This window comes from Heptranchias perlo, unplaced genomic scaffold (genome assembly GCF_035084215.1).
Source record: "Heptranchias perlo isolate sHepPer1 unplaced genomic scaffold, sHepPer1.hap1 HAP1_SCAFFOLD_177, whole genome shotgun sequence".
Lineage (NCBI taxonomy): Eukaryota > Metazoa > Chordata > Chondrichthyes > Hexanchiformes > Hexanchidae > Heptranchias > Heptranchias perlo.
Genome location: NW_027139044.1, coordinates 576,552 through 596,269, shown reverse-complemented (window position 1 = coordinate 596,269; position 19,718 = coordinate 576,552). Strand labels below are relative to the sequence as shown.

The 19,718-nt window shown below is 44.8% G+C and overlaps 1 protein-coding gene across 3 annotated transcripts in view; it reads right to left on the bottom strand.

Moving 5' to 3' along the window:
* Window positions 1-479: 479 nt before the first annotated feature.
* LOC137309691 (uncharacterized) overlaps window positions 480-19,718 on the bottom strand; it is a 414,121-nt gene continuing 394,882 nt past the window's right edge. For 2 of the 3 annotated variants that reach the window (XM_067977758.1, XM_067977760.1), the window contains 2 exons: window positions 12,118-12,193; window positions 480-988 (listed from right to left, as the gene is read on the bottom strand). In XM_067977758.1, coding sequence (XP_067833859.1) covers window positions 580-988; window positions 12,118-12,193 — 485 coding nt within the window. In that variant the 3' untranslated portion in view covers window positions 480-579. The remainder of the gene's footprint in view (window positions 989-12,117; window positions 12,194-19,718) is intronic. The other variant, XM_067977759.1, reaches the window with a different exon arrangement.

The window sequence follows — 19,718 nt, the reverse complement described above, 5'->3', positions numbered from 1 at the left end:
CTACTGATATAGATGTCGCTTGGTATACTACTGATATAGATGGCGCTTGGTATACTACTGATATAGATGTCGCTTGGTATACTACTGGTATAGATGTCACTTGGTATACTACTGATATAGACGTCGCTTGGTATACTACTGATATAGATGGCGCTTGGTATACTACTGATATAGATGGTGCTTGGTATACTACTGATATAGATGGCGCTTGGTATACTACTGATATAGATGGCGCTTGCTGTCGTAATTCCTGATTTGTAATCTGCCGCATGACGGTGGCGGGGGACATTATTTTTATCAATCATCTTTTAGAAAATCCAAAACTGGATGGATGGCAATCCAATTAGTTCACTGCATGTTAGAAAGGATTTGCCCTTACAGCTTCTGTTCTGTAGCTAACTGTTGCATTCCATTGGGTTTTTATAAATTAATGATTTGCTCTGACACAGGAAATAATGCGATAAGTAAGACATTGCTCATTCTTTTAATGTGATTATCTCAGTTGTCTCCTGTTGCGACAATAATGCTTTATTTGTTTTCGGTCCTGTCGCTAGCCCTGCCTTTCAGAAGCGTGCGATTCTAGTCTTTTAGGAAACTGCTGGTTTCTGAGATGCTGAGATCCTCTGAGTGGCTTGGGGAACTCAGAACCTCTCTTGTCTTCTGCTCAGCAATGCCCTCAGTCAGCTCTGACCCCAACATTATAACCGGTGGCTGCCTGATGCTGGTCTCTCTTATATTTATCACAGGGGAGGAAACACCTTTTGATGTAGAACAACTGCCTCGTAAAAGCCCCCGGCGGTCAGCAGTCCTGCCTTGGTCACTGTCATTCTGTCCGTGAAGTGGCTGTTGGATCTTTTCCCCTTTCTTCCCCTGTGCTTTCAGTGAGAGTCTATGTTTGGAGTCCTTCAGTCTCGGTGCACTTGCCGGTTTTTCCAGTTTTGCAAGATGGCACTTTGCAGCTTGGGAATGAAAGCGGCTTCTGCAACAACTAAACCACAGGTTAAACAATCAGCTGTATTCCATCAGAGCTAGCTTAGCTATCAGCACCGTCACATAGACACTAGAGAGCAGATAGATCAAAAACAATTGCCAATGTTGGAAATGTGAAACACAGGAAATACTGCAAGTGCATAGAAGATCCATCAGTATTGGAAAAAGGGACAGTCATGGCCTGCTAATCGATTTCCTGCTGCACTTTATACTTTTCCTTTGCACTAAAGGACAAATTTTTGGACTTCACACTCAGAAGTGCGTGCTCGATTTCCAATATGTGCTCTTGGTGGGAGCTCAGAGTCAGGATATAACCCCCAAAAGCAAATTACTCTCTGGGGGTCATTTTGCCTTTGGGCGATGGTGTAATACGGGTGATATCAATTCAGTCGCTGTTATACATCTCTCCTGATTTACATTTCCATGGACTTCAATGGAAATGTAAATGGAGAGAGATGTGTATCGGGCGCCTGGATCGATATCGCCTGCTTTACACTGTCGCCCAAAGGCAAAATGACCCTATTGAGTCAGTTGTGAGCGATTCATCCCATTAACACTACCTCCCTTCACATGTGTAAAGAATCTTACAACACCAGGTTATAGTCCAACAATTTTATTTGAAAATCACAAGCTTTCGGAGATTATCTCCTTTGTCAGGTGAGAAGGAGATAATCTCCGAAAGCTTGTGATTTTCAAATAAAATTGTTGGACTATAACCTGGTGTTGTAAGATTCTTTACATTTGTCCACCCCAGTCCATCACCGGCATCTCCACATCATCCCTTCACATGGACACTTTGGATAATCTCCTCCAATTACATCCCTTCCCATTCATCTCCCCATTTACACCTCTCCAGCTGTGAGCCAGCCAGTTCCTATTTATTTATTTATGTGCACACCATTCCATTGCAAATTAAACATGACATAAAGCATATTTACAGAGGAACATAATTATCCATGACTTCTAAAACTCCTGATGTAGGAAATGTTCGAAGGGCTTTGTAACAGGCTTGTGGTTTACACTTAAGGAAAAGCAGCTTGATATGAGCATGAAGCCAGAGCCACTTAGCTTTGAAAGTGGAACGGAAAGAATGAAAGGGTTTCCAATCACAGTTCTGGCTTCACATTGATTTAATTTGTAAGTGTGAATGGAGTTTTTATTGTGTTTGCTGCTGCAAAATGCACAGCTAATTACACCACAAGGTGCTGAAGAGGGCAGGAGCAGCAGGGATGTATGAATAGCATCAGATAAAAAGCATATGTTTGAAATAATATTGCCTGGTATCTCACCCATGATTTATTTCCAGTGGATTATTTATGATTATGCAAGATACCGTGCAGGTGTGCTTTAACTATTCCAGACCTCCTCATTCTGACTCTTCTCCCTCATTTCATGCTCTCCCTCATCTGCACCCTTTCTCCTCATTCTATCATTCCTATTTTGTCTGTTAATTCTTATCTCCCTGCCCTCTCCTCTCTCCCCCTTACTGTCTATCCCACCCACTCTGATATATCTCTTCCCCCTGTCCCCTCTCTCTTGTAAATGCTCCTCTCTGTTATATCCACCTTACTGTCGTCCCCTCATCTCTCTCCTTGTACTCTATGTCCCACTCTCCCTTTGTTCTCTCCCTTCTTCCTGCACCTTTCTCTCTCTCTCTCCTTTTACTGACAATTCCTCTCCCTTTTATTTGCTCTGCTTTTTGTTATATCCCTTCTTTCTCCCAGCCGCTTTTGCTTTTCTTGTGCCACTCTCTCTCTCATATCCCTTCTACTTGCCACTGACTATTCCACCTTCTTCATTCAATCTCCTTCTTGTTCCCTGTCTCTCCTCCTTCTGCCTATCCTGCATAACACCTTTGTGATGGTGGGAAACATAACTAACTCGCCTGTTACTCTGGGATAGTGGACCACATAATCCACTCACCTATTACTCTGTGATGGTGGAAAACTTAACCTACTTAACAGTTACTCTGTGATGGTGGAATACATAACTGACTCATTTGTTAATCTGTGATAGTGGAATACGTAACTCACTCAACTGTTACGCTGTGACAGTGGAATATATAACTTACTCACCTGTTACTCTGTGATGGTGGAATACATAACCTACCCACCTGTTATTCTCTGATGGTGGAATACATCACTTACTCACCTGTTACTCTGTGATGTTGGAATACATAACTGATTCATTTGTAAATCTGTGAAAGTGGATTACATAACTCACTCAACTGTTACGCTGTGACAGTGGAATACATAACCTACACCCCTGTTATTCTGTGATGGTGGAATACATAACTGACTCATTTATTAATCTGTGATAGTGGAATACATAACTCACTCAACTGTTACGCTGTGGTGGTGGAATACATAACCTACCCACCTGTTATTCCATGATGATAGAATACATAATTCACTCCCCTGTAACTCTGTGATAGTGGAATACATAATCCACTCACCTGTTGCTCTATGATGGTGGAATACATAACTGACTCACTTGTTACACTGTGATGGTGGAATATATAACTGATTCATTTGTTAATCTGTGATGGTGGATTACATAACCCACTCCCCGTTACGCTGTGATGGTGGATTACATAACCCACTCCCCGTTACGCTGTGATGGTGGATTACATAACCCACTCCCCGTTACGCTGTGATGGTGGAATACATAACCCACTCCCCGTTACGCTGTGATGGTGGAATACATAACCCACTCCCCGTTACGCTGTGATGGTGGATTACATAACCCACTCCCCGTTACGCTGTGATGGTGGATTACATAACCCACTCCCCGTTACGCTGTGATGGTGGATTACATAACCCACTCCCCGTTACGCTGTGATGGTGGATTACATAACCCACTCCCCGTTACGCTGTGATGGTGGATTACATAACCCACTCCCCGTTACGCTGTGATGGTGGATTACATAACCCACTCCCCGTTACGCTGTGATGGTGGAATACATAACCCACTCCCCGTTACGCTGTGATGGTGGATTACATAACCCACTCCCCGTTACGCTGTGATGGTGGATTACATAACCCACTCCCCGTTACGCTGTGATGGTGGAATACATAACCCACTCCCCGTTACGCTGTGATGGTGGATTACATAACCCACTCCCCGTTACGCTGTGATGGTGGATTACATAACCCACTCCCCGTTACGCTGTGATGGTGGATTACATAACCCACTCCCCGTTACGCTGTGATGGTGGATTACATAACCCACTCCCCGTTACGCTGTGATGGTGGATTACATAACCCACTCCCCGTTACGCTGTGATGGTGGAATACATAACCCACTCCCCGTTACGCTGTGATGGTGGATTACATAACCCACTCCCCGTTACGCTGTGATGGTGGATTACATAACCCACTCCCCGTTACGCTGTGATGGTGGAATACATAACCCACTCCCCGTTACGCTGTGATGGTGGATTACATAACCCACTCCCCGTTACGCTGTGATGGTGGATTACATAACCCACTCCCCGTTACGCTGTGATGGTGGATTACATAACCCACTCCCCGTTACGCTGTGATGGTGGAATACATAACCCACTCCCCGTTACGCTGTGATGGTGGAATACATAACCCACTCCCCGTTACGCTGTGATGGTGGAATACATAACCCACTCCCCGTTACGCTGTGATGGTGGAATACATAACCCACTCCCCGTTACGCTGTGATGGTGGAATACATAACCCACTCCCCGTTACGCTGTGATGGTGGAATACATAACCCACTCCCCGTTACGCTGTGATGGTGGAATACATAACCCACTCCCCGTTACGCTGTGATGGTGGAATACATAACCCACTCCCCGTTACGCTGTGATGGTGGAATACATAACCCACTCCCCGTTACGCTGTGATGGTGGAATACATAACCCACTCCCTGTTACGCTGTGATGGTGGAATACATAATCCACTCGCCTGTTACTCTGTGATAGTGGAATACATAATCCACTCGCCTGTTACTCTGTGATAGTGGAATACATAATCCACTCGCCTGTTACTCTGTGATAGTGGAATACATAATCCACTCTCCCATTACTCTCTTAAGGCCAGAATACAAAACCTACTCCTCTGTTATTCTTTGATGGTGGAATACATAACTCACTCATCTGTTACTCTGTGATGGTGGAATACATAATCCTCTCCCCTGTTACTCTGTAATGGTGGAATACATAACTCTCTCCCCTGTTACTCTGTGATGGTGGAATACAGAACCCACTCCCCTGTTACTCTCTGATGGACGAATACAAAACATACTCACCCTGTTATTCTCTGATGGTGGAATACATAACTCACTCGTCTTTCACTCTGTGATGGTGGAATACATAATCCACTCACCTGTTACCTGAGATAGTCGAATATATAACTCACTGATAGTATCATAGAATGGTTACAGCACAGAAGGTGGCCATTCGGCCCGCGGGCCTGTGCAGGCTCTGTGCAAGAGCAATCCAGATAGTTCCACTCCACCGCCCTGCAAATTTTTTCCCTTCAAATACTTGTCCAATTCCCTTTTGAAGGCCACGGTTCAATCTGCCTCCACCACCCCCTCGGGCAGTGCATTCCAAATCATAACCACTCGCTGGGTAAATAAGTTTTTCCTCACGTCCTCTTTGGTTCTTTTGCCAATCACCTTAAATCTACATCCTGTTGTTCTTGACCCTTCCGCCAATGGGAACAGTTTCTCTTTATCTACCATGTCTAGACCCTTCGTGATTTTGAACACTTCTATCAAATCTCCTCGCAACCTTCTCTGTTCCAAGGAGAACAACACCAGCTTCTCCAGTCTATCCACATAACTGAAGTCCCTCATCCCTGGAACCATTCTAGTAAATCTTTTCTGCACCCTCTCTAAGGCATTCTCATCCTTCCTAAAGTGCGGTGCCCAGAATTGGACACAATACTCCAGTTGTGGCTGAACCAGTGTTTTATATAAGTCTATCATAGCTTCCTTGCTTTTGTACTCTATATCTCTATTTATAAAGCCCAGGATCCCGTCTGCTTTTATAACCGCTTTCTCAACCTGCCCTGCCATCTTCAACGATTTGTGCACTTAAACCCCCAGGTCTCTCTGTTCCTGCACCTTTTTAGAATTGTACCTTTCAGTAAGATCATGGTTGATCTTCGACCTCAACTCCACTTTCCCGTCTGATCCCCATATCCCTTGATTCCCCTAGAGTCCAAAAATCTATCGATCTCAATCTTGAATATACTCAACGACTCAGCATCCACAGCCCTCTGGGGTAGAGAATTCCAAAGATTTACAACCTACTGAGTGAAGAAATTCCTCCTCATCTCAGTCCTAAATGTCCACCCCTTATCCTGAGACCATGTCCCCTAGTTATGGACTCTCCAGCCAGAGGAAACAGCCTCTCAATATCTATCTTGTCAAGCCGTCTCAGAATCTTGTATGTTTCAATGACATCACCTCTCATTTTCCTGAACTCCAGAGAGTATAGGCCTATTCTACTCAATCTCTCCTCATTAGACAACCCTCTCATCTCAGGAATCAATCTAGTGAACCTTTGTTGTACCGCCTCTAAGGCAAGTATATCCTGCCTTAGGTCAGGAGACCAAAACTGTACACAGTACTCCAGGTGTGGTCTCACTAAAGCCCTGTATAATTGTAATAAGACTTCCTTATTCTTGTACTCCAACTCCCTTGCAATAAAGCCAACATACCATTTGCCTTTCTAATTGCCAGCTGTACCTGCATGTTAACTCTGTGTTTCTTGTACGAGGACACCCAAGTCTCTCTGAACACCAACATTTAATAGTTTCGCACCATTTAAAAATTATTCTGTTTTTCTATTCTTCCTTCCAGAGTGAATAACCTCACATTTCCCCACATTATACTCCATCTGCCACCTTCTTGCCCACTCACTTACCCTGTCTATATCCCTTTGCAGACTCTTTGTGTCCTCCTGACAGCTTACCTTTCCACCTAGCTTTGTATCGTCAGCAAACTTGGATAAATTACACTCAGTCCCTTCATCTAAGTCATTAATATAAATTGTAAATAGCTGAGGCCCAAGCACTGATCCTTGCGGTACCCCACTAGTTACAACCTGCCAACCTGAAAATGACCCGTTTGTTCCTAATCTCTCTTTTCTGTCCGTTAACCAATCCTCTATCTATGCTAATAATTAGCCCCAACCGCATGAGCCCTTAACTTGTGTAACAACCTTTTATGTGGCACCTTATCAAATGCCTTTTGAAAATCCAAATACACTACATCCACTGGTTCCCCTTTATCTACCCTGCTAGTTACATCCTCAAAAAACTCTAATAGATTTGTCGAACTCGATTTCCTTTTCATAAAACAATGTTGACTCAGCCTGATCATATGATGATTTTCTAAGTGCCCCGTTACCACGTCCTTAATAATAGATTCCAGCATTTTCCCGACTACTGATGTCGGGCTAACTGGCCTGTAGTTCCCTGTTTTCTCTCTCCCTTCTTTCTTGAATAGCGGGGTCACATTTACTACCTTCCAATCCACTGGGACCGTTCTAGAATCTCGGGAATTCTGGAAGATCACAACCAATGCATCCGCTATCTCTGCAGTCACCTCTTTTAGAACTCTAGGATTTAGACCATCAGATCCAGGGGATTTGTCAGCTTTTAGTCCCATTAATTTCTCCAATACTTTTTCTTTACTAATATTAATTACTTTAAGTTCCTCACTCTCATTAGACCCTTGGTTCCCCACTATTTCTGGTTTGCTTTTTGTGTCTTCTACTGTGAAGACAGATACAAAATATTTGTTTAACGTCTCTGCCATTTCCTTATTCCTCATTATAATTTCTCCTGTCTCAGCCTATAAGGGACTCGCGTATACGTCTGCTATTGTCTTCCTTTTTACATACTTGTAGAAGCTCTTACAATCTGTTTTTATATTTCTTGTAGTTTACTCTCATGTTCTATTTTCTCCTTTTATCAATTTTTGGTCATCCTTTGATGGTTTCTAAACCCCCCCCCCCAATCCTCAGCCTTACCTAGTCTTCTTGGCAACATTATGAGCCTCTTATTTTAATTTTCCTTAATTTCTTTAGTTAGCCACGGATGGATCACTTTTTCATGGGGTTTTTATTCCTCAATGGAATTTATATTTGTTGAGAACTTTGAATTATTTTTTTAAATGTTCTCCATTGCTTATCTACCATCATATCTCTCAATCTAATTTCCCAATCAACCTTAGCCAACTCGCCCCTCATACCTATGTGATTGGCTTTGTTTAAGTTTAAGACTCCAGTTTCTGACTTAAGTACGTCACTCTCAAACTCAGTATGAAATTCGATCTCATTACGATCGCTCTGCCCTAGAGGGTCCCTTACTATGAGATTACTAATTAACCCTGTCTCATTACACTCCCTTTTTACACTGTGGTGGTAGAATACATGATTCTACAGTAATCCCCTTGTCATTGCCTTTATTCTACAGGGTGAATTTGCTAGGCCCCTGTTGCTCAGAGGCCTCACATGCAGGCAGCATGTCAATGGACAGAAAATCACAGTAATGCACCTGCGATTCTCTGATATTTGCTGGCTTTGCACGAGGCTCCACCTGCTATCATATGCACAAATAAACAGAAAAATTCAACCAATGTACAATCAAAATAAGAAAGTGGCTTTATTGTAAGATACAATGCAATTTAAGACCCATGGAGATTGCAGTTTGTAGCCTGGGCATGATGCAGTGGGTCAGAACACTGTTATCTTTCATCTCTGAGATATTGGTTCAAATGTAGCCCAGATGGATGGAATGAATGTTTCTTATGTTCTCCAGAATAGGTGTTGGAGTAGGTCATAACCCAGCTCATAAAGGTTGCAAACCCACAAGGCACACCCGGCCCATTATCCCACACTAACCAACACTGGGTGGGGGGGGAAGATTGCCTCACTTTTATGAAGAGCACATTTATGATTTAACTGCAGAAGAAATCTTCCCTTAGAACCGAATGGGGGTTGATTTTAACTTGCTGCGATGGTGTAAAATGAACAATATTAGATCAGCAGCCTGTTATACACCCTGCTTCATTTCCCTTTCCATTAAAGTAAAATTACCCCCACTATCTCCGTCAGAGAGCTTCAAGAATTGGCTGGTGTTTGAAATGGGAAAAAAAAATTCCCGCTCCTGTACTTGTGGGGGCTCCTCTGAGGTGGAGGCTAAAAGCTTACTGGTGAAGCAGAGTAGAGGAAGCTTTATTTGGTGTCTGGCTCAAAGAGTGCTTGATGCTGAAACTGCGATGAAAAATAGAAAAGTCCCAGTTTCAGCACAATTGGGTAGTTTTGAGTCTCTAGAATTAGTGCAATGAATCATTGGAGTGATGAAAACAAATAGTTGAAGCACACGAAACTAAAGCATTAACATGGTCAACACAATTTAGATAAAGCTCCTTACTACATGAAATGATGCACTAGCATGGTACTTAGCTCTGTAACAAGCATTTCCATTAGAGAAAAATCTTTTGAAAGTTACCAAAAAGCAATGACAGTGTATGCCTGGAGCTCATGCCTTGGACAAAGTGGCACAATAATATCTTTATATAACTGCAAATTATAACTGATTAACATGCTTTGAAATATATTCGCCCATTTAGCATAGTGAGTACAATCTTCAAGATGAATAAAGATCAGATTTATGATTTTTGGGCACTCGGGAAAGACTATTTTCTAATTAATCTAATTTACATTTGCACAACAGGTCCAATCTGCATAATTTAATATGTTAGCTCAATTAGCATAGCGAGTATATTTTATAAAACTGGAGTCACTCTTCCATTTATTAGTGAAGCGATGCAAGACTTTTTCACAGGCAACATTAATGCTTCATAGAACAAAGGAATGCTGCAAATATACAACAGGCCTCTCAACTTACAGATAAAGCAAAGGGATTTGTACATTTATCAAATGCAGTTTGCGTGCAGAAGAAAACTCTTAAAAGTGTTTGTGATTGTACTATATCACTGTTCCATTTTCATAATATATTCATACTATATTTGTTACTGTACTACACTCAAAAAGGGAGAGCTGGTCAGTGTGTGACTGTACTACACTCAAACAGGGAGAGCTGGACAGTGTCTGACTGTACTACACTCAAACAGGGAGAGCTGGTCAGTGTTTGACTGCACTACACTCAAACAGGGAGAGCTGGACAGTGTCTGACTGTACTACACTCAAACAGGGAGAGCTGGTCAGTGTTTGACTGCACTACACTCAAACAGGGAGAGCTGGACAGTGTCTGACTGTACTACACTCAAACAGGGAGAGCTGGACAGTGTCTGACTGTACTACATTCAATCAGGGAGAGCTGGGCAGTGCCTGACTGTACTATACTCAAACAGGGAGAGCTGGACAGTGTCTGACTGTACTACATTCAAACAGGGAGAGCTGGGCAGTGCCTGACTGTACTATACTCAAACAGGGAGAGCTGGTCTGTGTGTGACTGTACTGCACTCAAGCTGGGAGTGCTGGGCAGAGTGAGACAATACTACACTGAAACAGAGAGAGTTGGAGTGTGAGTTTCAGTACTACGCTAGAACAGGGAGCGATGGGCTGTGTGGTACGGTACTTGACCTCAAACAGTGATAGCTGGACAGTTTGCGACTCTGCTTCACTCAAACATTGAGAGCTGCACAGTGTGTGACCGTACTTTGCTCAAACAGAGAGAACTGGGCAATGTGTGACAGTACTACACTGAAACAGGGAGAGCTGGGCTGTGTGTTACTGTACTACACCTCAAACAGGGAGAGTTGGTTATTGTGTTACTCTACTACACTCAAACAGGGAGAACTGGGCTTTGAGTTACTGTACTAGATTCAAACAGGGTGTGCTGGGTTATGAGTTACTATACTACACTCAAACAGGGAGAGCTGAGTAGTGTGTGACTTTATTGTACCTGAAACTTCAGGAGCTGGGCAGTGTATGACTGCACTACGCTGAAGCAGGTAGAGCTGGGCCGTTTCTGACTGTACTATGCTCAAACAGGGAGAGCTGGACAATGTGTTATTGTACTGCTCTCAAACAGGGAGGTCTCAAATCATAGAGGCAACTGCCATTTGTATCCAGATAATGTATGAAGATAATGAGTGACCAATCTTACTCAGATCGCTGGGTGCAGAACCAAGCAGGAGCTTCCTAATAGATGCTCGGGAAGGAACAACCAGTATCCTTAGGTTGAACCTTAACAGGCCCGAGCAATGGTCATCAACAACAACAATAACTTGTATTTATATAGCTGCTTTAATGTAGTAAAACGTCCCAAGGCGCTTCACAGGAGCGATTATCAAACAATATTTGACTCTGAACCACATAAGGAGATATTAAGACAGGTGACCAAAAGCTTGGTCAAAGAGGTAGGTTTTAAGGAGTGTCTTAAAGGAGGAGAGAGAGGTGGAGAGGCGGAGAGGTTTAGGGAGGGAATTCCAGAGCTTAGGGCCTAGGCAGCTGAAGGCACGGCCGCCAATGGTGGAGGAATCACAGCTTTCACCCAGAACATGCAATCATTTAACCACAAAGTGAAGAAAATGCAGGTAGTCAGAAAGTGGAGATTAAAAAGAAAATAGAGTTAACGTAGAAGCTACACAAACAGCAAATGGGTAGTTGGTGTTCTCGGGACACGGGTACAATAAAATTTATGCAAAAACTGCACACTGTGCTTGTTAAAAATCGACTTGATAAAACACTAAATGGAAAACGGTTTGCTGCGCAGAGCATATATCCAGTGAGTAGCTGAGGCTAAGTTTGATCTCCAATTTCTGTTGAGTTAGCTTATCCCAGCTGGGGTAATGGTAAGGGCCTCCTGTGTAAGGGAGGGAAAGGTTGGCCATGGAGCCCGTGCCCGATTACAGTTCAGAGATGCCTGCCAGAAGTGTACGTCTAAGGTTGCTGAGGACTGGATTGGGCTTGGCTGTGATGCCCCTTGTGGTCAAATACCCGCCAACCCTGAAAGTGAAGGTTACACATGAAGAATGGCCATTTGGACAAGGTACTGGAAGGTGACTGCCGCTCATCGACTCCAGCAAGGAGTCAACACCTGCAAGAGGGACATAAGTCGGTGAGGAAGGAGAAAATAAATTAGGAGGGAATAAAAGCATAGAACCTACCTCTTCACAGGGAACGATAACATCTCCAATAAATTAGGCTCCACTAAAGATGTTGTCTTCATCATTGGTCCATCTACTGATATTAAATATCGGAAAGAAAAAAAAGTTAATTTGCATTTCATTTTGTCTGAAAATGTTACTCACTGACAGAACCATTCCATAGTAATAACCATTGTAAGAGTTAGTTCTACACTTTAGGGGCCAATTCAAGGGAGGGGAGAACCGGCCACACTCTCTGTACTGCTAGAGTGGTCCTCTGACCTCATCTGATTTAAATCGGAAATTTAAATAATGTTAATATGCTCACAGCGCAGCTTGAACCTTGCACGGGGAGGGTTCAGCTGACAGCTCCGAGGAATTAGGGGCACACAGGTCTTAAAGGACTGCTGCTCCAAATTAAAGGGGTGTGGCCGCTTAAAGGGAAGTGATCATGAGGCTGTCAGATTGTTGTAAAAACCCAACCGGTTCACTAATGTTCTTTAGGGAAGGAAACCTGCTGCCCTTACCCGGTCTGGCCTATATGTGACTCCAGTCCCACACCAACATGGTTGACTCTTAACTGCCTTCTGAAAGTGGCCCAGTAAGCCCTTCAGTTATGACAGACCGCTATGGTTGAAGGTGAAGGCTCACCACCACCTTCTCAGGGCAACTAGGGATGGGCAATAAATGGCAGCCTTGCCAACGACACCCACATCCTGAGAATGAAAAAGGTAGCACTCTCTCCAGAGGACAGCAGTGCACTGTGCCAGGCAGGAGGTGTACAGTACCTGCAGTGCCTGGAAACAGATGTGAGGAGACAGCTGAGATCAGGCAAGGTAACACTAACCGACAGGGTAGATGGTCTATGCTGCAAAGTGTAGCCTTTCAACTTGTTCCATATTTACTGCTCGTCCATGCAAAGTATTCATACAACCTCACAGATCGTTCATTGCATCTCATGTATACTCATACCCCAGTCAAGCTGCAACATATAACTGAGAGCATCACCACACTCACATCTTCCAAGGGCTTCAGGTTAGACACACGGCAGCAATCGGTGACCCCAGAACTTTGGGAAATGCACCAATGAAAGGAATAAAAACTTGCATTTATATAGTGCCTTTCACAACCTCAGGGTGTCCAAAAGCACTTTACAGCCAATTAAGTACTTTTTGAAGTTATTTGCTGTTGTAATGTAGGAAATGCTGCTGCCAATTTGCACACAGCAAGCTCCCACAATCAGCAATGTGATAATAACCAGATAATCTATTTTAGTGATGTTGGTTGAGGGATAAATATAGGCTTATGATAGCAGGGAGAACTCCCCTGCTTTTCTTCAAATAGAGCCAAAGGATCCTTTACATCCACCTCAGAGGACAGTTTAAGATCTCATTCAAAACACAGCACCTCTGTCAGTGCAGCACTCCCTCAGTACTGCAGTGGAGTGTCGGCCTAGATTAAGTGCTCAAGTCCCTGAAGTGGGACTTGAACCCACAACCTATTGATTCAGGGGTGAGGGAGATACCGCTGAGCCAAGGCTAACCCCTATTGTTGGCAACCACATGTGGATGTATAGCATGGAAAAATTCAGTTGACCCAAGAATATGCCATAGCATACAAGGCTACGGACCAAATGCTGGAATATGGGATTAGATTAGACAGGGCTTGATGGCCGGCGCGGACACGATGGGCCGAAGGGCCTCTATCCGTGCTGTATAACTCTATATACTGTACCAACTATATCAGTGTGAAGCTCCCCTGATAGCTCAGTTGGTGAAAATGTGCGTAAGTTGACCACACAGACTGGAAGGTGCCAGGTCCAATTCCTGGTCTCTGCTGAATGAAACAACATCAGAAGGGACAGTGGAAGGTGTGCGATAATTGGCCTCACCCAGTCCTGCCATCACACCAGCTGAAATAAGGGCTCGGAAGGGGAAAATGAGCCAGCGCTCCCAGTCTTAATCCCTATCCAGTGGCCCTTTCTGGATGTTTGGGTCATACTCGCTCATGTGAAAATTGATATTGGAGGGCACCTGTAACTTAGGGAACTGTACCTGTATCTGTACTGTGTTCGCACTCTGCCCTATCTAGAATGTTTTAAATCTTGTTCCCTGTTACTTCTGTTTTTGAGAATCTATGGAGTTGAGTGCACCCCAGGCCCCAGAATACAATAACGCTTTCTCACATACAACTTTTGCAAGATTGTAGTCAATTGACAAATTGCTGGATTTAGGCTCTGGGATTTTGTGTGAATTATTGCTTTCAACTTTAATTCCTCTAAAATAACGCTGTATTTGGAATCTGACTAGGCCACTCAGGCCAATTGGAATAAAAGCTCATTGTCTTGTCCAAAACTGCTTATTAATTGTCCAACTTACTGCTTAACCTGATGGTGCGAGGGAGCACAGATGAAATGACATAACTTATTGAAATCCCCCAGGTTAATCGCTGTGTGAGGATTCAGCTCCCACACACTGTCAGATTCTCCTCCAAACCAATTCTACTCTCAATACTCATTAAAACCAAAAATACTCTCCCTAAAGATCAACAATTGTAAACAATTTTACAACACCAAGTTATAGTCCAGCAATTTTATTTTAAATTCACAAGCTTTCGGAGGCTTCCTCCTTCGTCAGGTGAACGATGTGAAAATGAAATCCTCAAAATGAAATCGCATTTATAATTCACAGAACAATGCTTGGTGATTACAGACAGTTTTTTCAACTGCCCGTTGCCAAGGCAATCAGTGTGCAGACAGACAGGTGTTACCTGCCAGGTCTCACAGAATATACAAATCACAAAAAAAAACAACAAACAAAAAAAAACCAGAGATAGAGAGGTAGAAACATAGAAAAGACAGCAACTGACCCGTTATATTAAAAACAGATAACATTTGTTCGCTGGTGGGGTAACGTGTAGCGTGACATGAATCCAAGATCCCGGTTGAGGCCGTCCTCATGGGTGCGGAACTTGGCTATCAATTTCTGCTCGATGATTTTGCGTTGTCGTGTGTCTCGAAGGCCGCCTTGGAGTACGCTTACCCGAAGGTCGGTGGATGAATGTCCATGACTGCTGAAGTGTTCCCCGACTGGGAGGGAACCCTCCTGTTTGGCGATTGTTGCGCAGTGTCCGTTCATCCGTTGTCGCAGCGTCTGCATGGTCTCGCCAATGTACCATGCTCTGGGGCATCCTTTCCTGCAACGTATGAGGTAGACAACGTTGGCCGAGTCACAGGAGTATGAACCATGCACCTGGTGGGTGGTGTCCTCTCGTGTGATGGTGGTATCTGTGTCGATGATCTGGCATGTCTTGCAGAGGTTACCGTGGCAGGGTTGTGTGGTGTCGTGGACGCTGTTCTCTTGAAAGCTAGGTAATTTGCTGCGAACGATGGTCTGTTTGAGGTTGGGTGGCTGTTTAAAGGCGAGTAGTGGAGGTGTGGGGTTGGCCATAGCGAGGTGTTTGTCCTCATTGATGACATGTTGAAGGCTGCGGAGAACATGGCGTAGTTTCTCCGCTCCGGGGAAGTACTGGACGACAAAGGGTACTCTGTTGGTTGCGTCCCGTGTTAGTCTCCTGAGGAGGTCTATGCGATTTTTTGCTGTGGCCCGTCGGAACTGTCGATCGATGAGTCGAGCGTCATATCCCGTTCTTACTAGGGCGTCTTTCAGCGTCTGTAGGTGTCCATCGCGTTCCTCCTCGTCTGAGCAGACCCTGTGTATTCGCAGGGCCTGTCCATAGGGGATGGCCTCTTTGACGTGGTTAGGGTGGAAGCTGGAAAAGTGGAGCATCGTGAGGTTGTCCGTGGGCTTGCGGTAGAGTGAGGTGCTGAGGTGCCCGTCTTTGATGGAGATTCGTGTGTCCAAGAAAGAAATCGATTCTGAGGAGTAGTCCATGGTGAGCTTGATGGTGGGATGGAACTTGTTGATGTTATCGTGTAGTCTCTTCAGTGACTCTTCGCCGTGGGTCCATAGGAAGAAAATGTCGTCGATGTATCTGGTGTATAGCGTTGGTTGGAGGTCCTGTGCAGTGAAGAAGTCCTGCTCGAACTTGTGCATGAAAATGTTGGCGTATTGGGGTGCGAATTTGGTCCCCATGGCTGTTCCGTGTGTTTGGGTAAAGAACTGGTTATCGAAGGTGAAGACATTGTGATCCAGGATGAAGCGGATGAGTTGTAGGATGGCGTCCGGAGATTGGCTGTTGTTGGTGTTGAGTATTGATGCTGTCGCAGCGATGCCGTCATCGTGGGGGATACTGGTGTAAAGATCAACAGGAATAGACAGAAATTTTCATACAAAAAGGATGTTACGGTCACTGATAATTCTTTGTAATTTTGGAGATGGTTTTCAATCTGCTGGTAACTTTAGGGAAGATTTTCCCCTCCGTTGCTTTGGTGGCACACACACACACACCAGGATCAGGGGAATTGGAAAAATTCCAGGCCCGGCTAGAGTGCTAAAAATGCACTAAGGGTATGGTGCCCTGTACATTCCAACTGGGCAGGGCTGGGGGCTCAGGAGGCCCTTGCTGCTGATGTGCGGAGCCTCACTTAAGGGCCAAAAAAAAGTCAATAGAGGCTGAGCTTCTTTTGCCCGCATTCCCTAGTGGTTACAACTGAAACGCAATATAACTTCTGTGCACCTGTACAAAACGGTCACTCTTCCAATTGACTTCCTGGTCTTCGTAACTTTGATGGACGTCCCCTGCTTTACCAAGTGACAGTCAAGGTATATTTTTTGAGCCTTTTTGGTTTGGCTTTGCTCCTTTTTTAGGTTTTTCTTCTGTGGCCATTTTTACAGTTTACTGCTGATTTCTCCTCTTCATTTTCACCACTTACTGTTCAGGAGGAATGCCTTCTGAATGGGACCACCCCAAAATCCCCCGCCCCACCCCCTCCCACCCCCAAGGTGCATAGAATGGGCATCAGGGAGCTAGAGAATGAGCAGAACTTCCACAGGCATAATCAAAGGCAGGTGCACTTGCATTGGAGGCTGGCAAAGTGCACCTGCTCCTACCCAAGGAGGTGGGTGTAAAGACGATGCCAAAGCTAATTAGATGTGCCCAACAAGCTCTGTCTTCGCCATCCATGTGTCACCAGGGAGGCAATCTCAGAACTTTGCCGTCTCCTGCAGTCAGACCTCCAAGCCTCACCTACGATTGGGTTGGCTCTCCAGCAATGGGAAAAGTCACTACTGCCTCGAACTTCAATGCAACTGGCTCCTTTCAAGCTAACCTTGGGTGACATCTATCAGATCAGACAGGCTGTCAGACATGGCTACAGAACCATAGGCCACTGATGCATCGTTTACCAGGATGAAGAACCTCATCACTTTTCAAAAGAAGAATGACCAACAGCAAGAGAGGTAAGAGCGGCTGAGTTGCCAAGAATGCAGGGCCTCACTGATGGAACTATGTGGCTCTTTTCATCAATGCAATGGTAGTCTTGAAAAGAAAGCAATTTCATTCAATTAATGTCTAGGTTGTATGTGACCATCAGAACTACATCATGTGGGTGGATCATTAAATATAATGAAGGAAAACTTGCATTTATATAGCGCCTATCACGATGTCAGCACGTCCCACAGCGCTTTACAGCCAATGAAGTACTTTTGAAGTGTAGTCACTGTTGTAATGTAGGAAATGCAGCAGCCAATTTGTGTACAGCAAGATCCCACAAACAGCAATGTGATAATGACCAGATAATGTTTTTAGCGGTATGGGTTGAGGAATAAATATTGGTCAGGACATCGGGGAGAACTCGTCTGCCCTTTGAATAATGCCATGGGATCTTTTAGATCCACCTGAGAGGGCAGACGGGGCCTCAGTTCAACGTCTCATCCGAAAGACGGCACCTCCGACAGTGCAACACTCTCTCAGTACCGCACTGGAGAGTTAGTCTAGATTTTGTGCTCAAGTCTCTGGAGTTGGACTTGAACCCACGACCTTCTGACTCAGAGGCACGTGCCTCTACAACGATACAAATAGAGCATATAATAGGTATAGATCTGGTTACGTCTGGTGGTGCACTATCCCCAAAATGAAGTGCTGTGCTGTATGGTGCTATCAGGGGAGGAGTCACCAGGTGCAACGGGTGCAATATCGGGGTCAGGAAGGGCTAGAAGAAGACAATAATTCTGAGACTGAGTTGCCAGCTCTACTGGAACTGCAACAGGGGAGACAAATCCAACAGCATTTACTGGAGAACCATTTCGCCTAAACTTTGAAATCCCCCCAACACAAGTATTCCTGTGGAATGCTCTAACGAACTGATGCACCAAACTCAAATGACACCACGGCCTGTAATTCATCTCCCCCATAGGGTTGGCAACTCTGGTTGGACATATTCCTGGAGGTTTCATCACATGACCTCCTGCCTCCAACCACCCCGCCCCCACACTCCCACCATTGGTCACCCAACACACCCATCCTTGTGACGCACCGCCTTCCCCACCAATTGGAAAGCGAGCAGACTCTTCATTACCCGATTGGATGATTCTTGACTGTCAGTCAAAGAAACTTATAAAGAAACACAATTTATTTTAATGCCTCTATGATTTTTCTCCTTGGTTGCTCGCCGCAGTGCCCTGGAGATTAGTCTTTAATTCCTGAAGACTCCAGGGCAATCCTGGAGGGTTGGCAACTCTACTCACCCACTGTGCATTCATATCCATTCACCTCCTGCTGCAGGAACGTGGCTTAGGACTGAGGAAGACTTTGTGCAAAGTCCGAATCCAGTTCCAAAGCGTAATATTATTTGGCGTGCTATAGGTGTCTCTTACTCCAGACTTTGCATTCTGTAAGTGTGTATGAAGGTGCATTCTACTCTCTAATTTAGTGCTCCTTCTAGGTGCTACTCTTGTGAGCAACGGAAGTCCCTGAGTGTTGCCTGGGATGCTGGTGGCTCTCTACCTATTGTAGCACGGCCCTGCCACTGCTGGCGTCACATCTACTACTTATTTGGACCAGCCATATAAATACTGTGGCGACAAGAGCAGGTCAGAGGCTGGGAATTCTGTGGCAAGTGACTCACCTCCTGACTCCCCAAAGCCTTTCCACCATCTACAAGGCAAAGTCAGGAGTGTGATGGAATACTCTCCACTTGCCTGGATGAATGCAGCTCCAACCAACACTCAAGAAGCTCGACACCATCCAGGACAAAGCAGCCCACTTGATTGGTACCCCAACCACCACCCGAAACTTTCACTCCCTTCACCATCGGCGCACAGTGGCTGCAGCATGTCTGGAACGAGCTGCCAGAGGCAGTAGTAGAGGCGGGTACAATTTTGTCTTTTAAAAAGCATTTGGACAGTTACATGGGTAAGATGGGTACAGAGGAATATGGGCCAAGTGCAGGCAATTGGGACTAGCTTAGTGGTATAAACTGGGCGACATGGACATGTTGGGCCGAAGGGCCTGTTTCCATGTTGTAAACTTCTATGATTCTATGATTCTATCCACAGGATGCACTGCAGCAACTCGCCAAGGCTTCTTCGACAGCACCTCACAAACCCCGCGACCTCTACCACCTAGAAGGACAAGAGCAGCAGGTACATGGGAACAACACCACCTGCACGTTCCCCTCCAAGTCACACACCATCCCGACTTGGAAATATATCGCCGTTCCT